This window comes from Python bivittatus, unplaced genomic scaffold (assembly GCF_059951505.1).
Source record: "Python bivittatus isolate LINGU-HERP-01145 unplaced genomic scaffold, Pbiv_v1 ctg000610_np1212, whole genome shotgun sequence".
Taxonomy (NCBI): Eukaryota; Metazoa; Chordata; class Lepidosauria; order Squamata; family Pythonidae; genus Python; species Python bivittatus.
Window position 1 is genome coordinate 29531148 of NW_028277088.1, and position 7975 is coordinate 29539122.

The window sequence follows — 7975 nt, forward strand, 5'->3', positions numbered from 1 at the left end:
TGTTATTATTGTTGCGTTACTCACAACATATAGAGGCAAATGTTCCTTAGAAGCAGCAGATGTTTTAAACAGCAAACAGAAGCAGTACTACAATATACTATAGATCATGATACAGAGTCCTGCAATTTATATCACCTTCTCCCAAATAAAGATGAAAAACAAAAACAAAAATAGAGGGAGACATTCCAAGTAAATGATAGAAAGGACTTGAAATAGTTTGGAAAACACCATTTGTAATGTAGTTTCATTTCATGAATTTCAAGTAAGATTTGGAGCCTATAAAATCAAAACAGGGATAAAATCAGAAGCGAAGGATAAGAAAAGACAACATAATAGTCTTTACTATTTTCAGGTTTCAGATATGAAATAGGCTGTTACATTTTTGCCCATACTTGTCTTATCATTCGGACTCAACTACTGACTTTTCTTATTTGTCAGGTGAAATGAATCTTTAATTTATAAATGTATTCAGCATTTAAAATACAATCACCCAAACCTTCACGTTTGTGTTTTTCCTCACTACAGTAGTTAATGTAACTCAGTTCTTGTGGTAGGAATTATATACTGCCCTTACTCTTGTTCCTGGCTAATAAAACTGATTGCCTCATTGGTTATTATGCCCCATTGGGGTGGGAATGGAGAGAGAATATTTTGAAGATGTCATTGGCTAATAGGCAATGGGGTGTTTTTCCTACCCTCTCTCTTAAGAAACAAGTGTAGCCCTTAGGAATCTACCAATGACAGATCAAGGGTAGCCAAGACCAGTATTTCTCAACCTCAACAACTTTAAGACGTGTGGACTTCAACTCCCAGAATTCCCCAGTCAGACGTTCACACATCTTAAAGTTGCTGAGGTTAAGGAACACTGGTCTAGACATATATTGACTCATGGAAAAGGGGAGGCAGAAGTGTCATGAAGTTCACACACCATGGCTCATTGTCAGCTTAAGCAGGGAAAACTGTTTAGGGTTTTTTTGCCCAGGAAAGATTAGCATAAGATTATTTAAAACATGGGTTGGGAATAAGATGAGATCTGTTTCAAGGGATCAAAGGAAACATCAGGGTTGTCAGGTCATTCTGGTACCAATATAAACTGTGAGTGGGGAAAGTCTTACATGCAAATTTATGAATCTGAATCTCAAGGTTTGTTTTGGCTTTAAATCACTTGGCTTTCAAAATAGGCTTTACAGATATTCTGCTCATAAAGTGAGCATAGGACTGTTGTCTTAGCTACATACTTCTCCATCAACCTGGGCCAGATAGGTGGATTTCAAATCTTAGCAAGTCCACTCATTTAAAGGGCACGCAAGTTGGGTGTACAATTTACTAGTAATACACAAAAGAATTGCTTTTTGTATTCTGTAGTCTGGGAAAACATGGGGCATACTTTGTTGTAATAGTTTAATGCTGCTATAGGGTGTTAGCTATTGAACTGTCTGGCTGATCTACCCCAGAGACTTTTTCTTGTTCCTATTGGGTTGTAAGAAGCAAAGGAAATATTCCTTGGCTAATGGCTAATTCCGCATCCGTTCATGATTAACAGTTGTTTTCTGTGTACAGAAAAGATATCATCTTAAGAGAAGCTAAAATATCAACTTAATGATCATTTGGCAAAGTTTCCAAGATCTGATAAGATTTTGTGGAAATTCAATACCAACACCAATGCAGAATAAAATTAATTCCATACAAAAAGGAGTTTAAAAAATAAAGAAGAGGGAAAACCTTCCACAAATTCTTCCCTTCCCCTCAGAAAAGCTTTCCTTTTTGTTTTATTGTTTGTTTTTGTTTTTATGGATCTGATTATTCTCTTTTAAAGCCTAAGCAATGATCAAAATCAGACAATGTATTCCCTTCTGGTGCATTTTAGAATCAACATTCATTCATTCACTCTTGCTTTACTCTTTAGCTTATTAAAAGGAGATAATCCATTTTAGGAAAGAGTGTAATGACTCTTTTAATAGTTCAGTTAGAACTGACTTCATAGGAAGGGCCAGCTTTATCATTCGGCAAAATGGAACTATCGTTTTGAGTGGTAGAACAGGAGTTGTTGTGAATCGTGATCAAGCCCCCATGTAATGCTTTCCTTTATCTGCTCTTTTAATCATTCTTTACTGCACGTGGATTTCATACCTTTTACATGCATATGGCTGATATCACTTGTCCAGGGTCTGAAGGGGATCTGAGGCCCATGCTCACGCAATCCATGGAAGCTCATTAGGCTAAGGCTTTCAGCCTTAATGTTTGATACACAAAACTTATGCTTGCCTATTTAGGTCTTAGAGCTTACTTTCAAATTAAGTGTGCATAGGGCTGCATTTTAAGGATTCCCAATCAGGCTATAGGGTTCCTCATCTGACCACTTTTTAGCAGCAGGTGTCACTGAAATGTGCAGGCTTTACTGCCAAGCAAGTACCTTTCAGAAATAGATTGGAGGAATCCAATTAAATCTGACTCAACTTAGTTTGCGTGCACAATTTAATTTTTGTATCAGCCTGAGAATTTAACACACCCCCATATTCACGCCTATATATATACTCATGTCTTGGTGAGCAGTTTCCCCTAACATATGCCATGTTGAAATGTTTGAGCCAGGAACTGCTTGACAAAATCCATTGAAGTACATGATCCAAAGAATAACTGCCTTCTGAATCATGTATATTAGTCTGTGGATTGTGGTTCAATTAAAAATGCAGACCAATCAAAGTTGTTCCCTCTCTCTCATATAGAATGATAGCTTACATTTCTGCTGATTTTTTTTTTTTTTGATGTAACAAGTTAGATTGCCACGTTAACTCCAAATCCTAAACATATGGCACAGAAATAAGTCCTAATGGAATCAAAAGATTCTTTTGTTCCATTGATGTTGTATTTACAGATAGGGATATGAGGCAAAGGTTGAATTTCTTATTAAATAAATAAAAATATATAATTAAAGCCTATTCTGTATTCTTTTTTCCAACCCTTCTGCAGTTTTCAAAAATGACTTGTGGTTTATCAAGCTTGTAAAATAAGTGTGCTGCCTGAAGGCCTTACTTATCAAATTTCCTCTTTATAAGAATGTTTATAGCTGACTTCTCTATATACTCCATATTAGTGGGCTTATTATCATGAAAAGAGCAACAAACCTGGTAATAAACACCAATCATGAGACCATCTGTGCCATAATTTTTCTTTTGGTTCTTCTTTGAAAAACTTGATAAAGGTTTGGACTTAAAGTTCCTTTTCTCTTTCCAAGAAGAAGAGCTCTTTGATTAGAGGAAGTATGTTCCATCTGAAGAAGGAGAATTTTGGGATCCAACTCAATGTCCTTTAAAGATATATGATTTGGTTTGTAATTTGAGATCTTTCAATATTATCTTTGAATGGGGAGGGGATAAATGAAGCACATCTATAAGGCAAGAGTAGAAACTGTTTTCTGTTAAGATGATTTTGAAATTTATATTAAGATTGACTTTTAGGAGATACTGCCATTGGCAGGATTTTTTTTCCCTTCAGTTGACCCACCATTTTGTCTGGTGGTCAGAATGCAGCCAGAATTCATAACAAAAGATAACAGTCATGTCCTGAGTGTGTTGGAAAAATGTGGCTATTTTGCTGTTTAGGGGACTACTGACATCCATCTGTTGCCAGCTGCCAACTTGACATGACATTTGCTCTATGCACAAATGGAAACATTAAAAAGAATGCAGTAGCTGCCTTTAGCATGGTTTATGAACAATGTTTGGTTGTTGAGAAGCACTCACAGGGCATAATTAAACTAAAAAACGTAAGCCAATCCTAGATGTTTACATGGTATGGCTTTCAGTTAAGGAACTTTGGGAGTTGGAATTTTAGCAGTAAGAGTCTCTATTAAAGATTCCTGATGCCTGCAGAAAGCTAAAGTTCCAGAGTTTCTTTCATGAAGAAAGAAACAAACTTCATTTATTAAGTTCCTTCAAAGTCGCTTATCAAACATTTACAAAAGCAACACAAATGGCAAGGAATATACATATAATGAACAAGTGAAAAAGAAATAAGTAGAAAATGTTAATGAAAAAGAATGGAGTCAGACTGCAGACAATACAAATTTTGAAGGGGAGTTTAAATACAAAGATGTTTAATCTTTCTGGAAGATTAAATCTTTTTAAAAGCCATTCTATTTTGAAATTAGTTTCAAAGGAGCTTATATTATAAATATGGCATTCTTCTAAGATGGATATGGGAACTGACTGCAAAAGAACTAATCTAGTCAAACTCTCTCAAATTAGCCTGCTCCGTGGCATTGGTGGCCAATCAGCAGCTCACATATGGCTTCATGTTTTTGATCCTACTAAGCTCATCCATATTGCTAAAATGTGGATCTTTTGAACAACAAAGTGCTAAAGTAGGTGTGTTTTAAGTCTCTGGTGGACTGCTCTAATTTGAGCATCTCCTACAATCCAAAAAACAGGGCCTTCAATCACCCCCCAAAACTTCCCCCAAAACAGGGCCTGATCCATCTTGCTGGACATGAAACTCTTACAGGCAACTTTTTTTCAGGTGTTCCTTCCCTCACCCCCCTCCCATTTTTCTTGTTGCATCATTCTTCACTGCTTCTTATGAAATAGTTTGCTTTCTGCTTCACACACACACCCCACTCCCCACCCCCACATATATATATACACACCAGGTCAACAGCCTCCTTCTTCTCATAGTCCCCAGTAAGATAATTGATATGGCTGGCTGGGGAATTCTGGGAGCTGAAGTCCACCCATCTTAAAGTTGCTGAGGTTGAGGAACCCTGCTTTAGCAGCATATACAAGTAGTCATTCTTGTATATGCTGTCATTCTGTTGTTGGTGACTTTCTCTATTTCCCTTGTAGAGCTGTCAAATCAGAGGCCATCACTACATCTTGGGAAAGAAAATTCCATAGTTTGTCTATATTATTATGTACTACTAGATGAAGAAATATTTAATGTTGTCCTTCCTGAGACTCTCATTCTTCCATTTCAAAGGATGAGACAGGGGTCCTGGATAGTGAGAGTGGCAAAAACTTTTATCTTCATTTTTAGTCACTACACACACACACACACACACACACACACACGATAAACATTCCCAATAGATCACTGTTTTCTCAGAGAGGGAATGCTCTGGTCCTTCAATCAGTTTAGTAGCCCCTTTCTTCAGTGCTGTCTTGTTCATTGAAAGCAAATAGCAAATGGAAAGAGAATCAGAATTATAATGGGCAACTAATCCAGTTCAGGCATAGTATTTAGAAACACATCTGAAGTCAAAGGGACCATTTTGCATGCTATCTTTTCCAATAATGGAGAAAGTATATACTATAATATTATAGTATAATGTGCCATTAGAAGGTGTGAGTATAATTCTGCCTTGGATTGGGCACATACATGAAAACCTGACATACAAAATGTTCCTGACACATGAATATCCAAGGGAGATGGGGGAGGGGGAGGAGAAGAGCAGGAAGGAAGTCTTCATACATCAGATTTAATGTTATATGCATTGTGTGGGCTGAAGAAACTGTGTACATCCTCTTGGTTTTCACACTCTCACAAACTTCCCATATTCTCATTTTTACACCTCCTGAAAATGTGAATCCTCCCTAATTTCATTTCCTCTTTGTGTGTGTATGTGTGTGTGAGAGAGAGAGAAACAGAGAGAGAGCATGGGGAGAGGGATCTAATCTCTAATAGAACTGCAAAAGAAGTCTACATTTTTAAAAACTTTATCGTTATAAAAAGTCAGTGCTTCAGTTTAAAACAAAACACAATGAAAAGGGAATATATTGGTTCTCCAAGAGTCCTGCCCTCTTCCCCCTGGGTGCCACCTACTCCATATGTGGTCATTGGACCAGACCTTTCTTTAAAATTGCCTTCTTTTCTTGGTGCTGCTTACATGAGAAAATAGGCGTTTAAAATGTGCAAGTATGCAATGCACATACATGCACACTCAGAAAGGACATGAGATTGCATATAACTTTGGCCCCAAATCACTCTTTTTATTCTGTTGTTGAACAGAAAAGAAGTAAATGTCCTGTCCCCATCGGCTCTGATCCCATTCATTATCCCCATCTCTCAGCTGAGGAAATCTGCATTTTTAAAGTGCTGCTGGCTAGATGAAAGAGGCACTTAATGTCTCACAAGACAGGACCTTGATCAGCAGAGGACAATGTATCTTCCTTACTCAATCCCTGAATCCATTACATGAATATTTCCACCCAAACATCTTGAAGAGCAGCTTAGTTCCCGCCTCATTCCAAGCCTTCCCCTCCCTTCCTCTGATTCAGGACAGTCCCAATGTTTCGTTCCCACTCAAAGCCCACTCCCTTGCTTTGGAAAGGCTCATCCATGTCCTTAATCCCACCCTTTACATTTCTTGAACTTGGTTCCCGGGAAGTTAATTGTCTGCTGCATCCTACCAACCTCTTTAAAAAGCAGCTGGAGCACTCCATTGTCCCCCCTCTAAAATGACACCCCAGCAGCGCCACTTCTCTGACTTTCAGTGCCAAGCTCAATCCAGGAGGTCAATTCCACTGATGTAGTCTTGGATTCGGTACCACAGCTTCCGAGCCCACTCCCCAAGCTGGCAAGGAGTACAACACCCATCACCCCCAACATGGTTGGAGATAACGGATGCTATGGTCCACCTCCTCCAGTGGGACACAGAATCTGGGAAATGTGAAGTAAGAAAAGAGGAGCAATGCCCGAACTGCCCTTCTCAGCCTCAGCACTCGGGTCTGCTGTCTCTTCTCTCCATCCTTGGATGCAGGCATTTGTTCCCACCAGCTGCCTTCTTCAGCCCCGCATTCTAGCTAGCTTGGCGGCCTTCCAGAAGCTCCGTCATAAAGGAGATGTAGACGATCGCCAGGCGCAAGGTCTCGATCCTGGAGAGGCGCTTCTCATAGGCAAATGTGGGCACCTTCCTCCTCAGCTGCTCAAAGGCTTCGTTGAGGTTGAACATCCTCTTCCTCTCCCGGACATTGGCCGCCTGGCGCTGCGTGGAGGTGATGATCCGCTTTCTTTTGGGTCTGCCCAGGAAAGCAGCTCGCCTCATCCGTCCCTCTTCTTCCTCCTCTTCCTCCATCTCGGGTTCTCTCCCTTCCAAGGCCAGCAGTCCTCCTGCAGCGGACAAAGGTCTTTGGCCCAAGGGTGCCACAGAGGTAGAGCAAGTGTAGAGATCCACGCAAGGAATCTCCCCAGCGGGCTGATCCTCAGTCAGATTGGCCAGCAAATCGAGCATGGAAGGGGGCACAGCCATCGCTTGGTGCTGGGCCATTCGCTGGCCTTGACGGAGAAGGAGCCCATGCATGAATGAAGGACGGGGGCTCAGGCCGGCAATCCCTTACCCCACATGCGCTCCTCTGGTGCCCATCTCAGCCAGAGACGCGGTGGGGCCATTTATATTTATCCCCCCCCCAGATCGGGGTGTGGGTGTGGGAGAGGCTGCCTAATTCGGATGAGGAGAAGCGATAGCCAAGGCTGTCGGAGAGGCCGGGCTGTGCCCACGAGACCCGCCGGCAAGGACGCCGCCTTGGCCCAAAGGATTAGGGCCAGGTCCTTCTTGGCAAGCCGCTGCACTGCCACCTGTGGCGCGGCACTTTTCTTTGCGTCTGCAGCCGCGACCAAAAGATTTTCCAGCTTGGATGGAGCTGGGGGTGGGGCAGGGTGACGGCGGGGGTGGGAAGAGAAGCTTTTTCAATTGATGTCAGACAAGCGCAGGGATGATTTTAATGATGTCTTGAAGAGGGACCCCGCATGCCAAGGGTCACGGTGGAATGTTTGTCCCGTATCCCAGCGCAATGGGAGATGAATGACAAGGGCCTCCGCTGCCTAAGTAAGCACTGGCGGGCGGGGGAGGAGAGAAGAGGGGCGAACTTCCATTCCTAAGAGTAACTCTTGGAATCATCCACGTCCAAAACCCATTTTCTGGCAGGAGTGTGCAAATATCTACCCAGCGGGGCAGGCAAACACGGCTTTGCAAAGGAAGAAA

The 7975-nt window shown here is 41.4% G+C and overlaps 1 protein-coding gene across 1 annotated transcript; it reads right to left on the reverse strand.

The window, feature by feature from the left end:
- Positions 1-6793: 6793 nt before the first annotated feature.
- On the reverse strand, positions 6794-7243 carry FERD3L (Fer3 like bHLH transcription factor). The gene has a single exon (XM_007420550.1). The coding sequence runs from the start codon at positions 7241-7243 to the stop codon at positions 6794-6796; it is 450 nt and encodes a 149-aa protein (XP_007420612.1).
- Between the last annotated feature and the right edge of the window lie 732 nt (positions 7244-7975).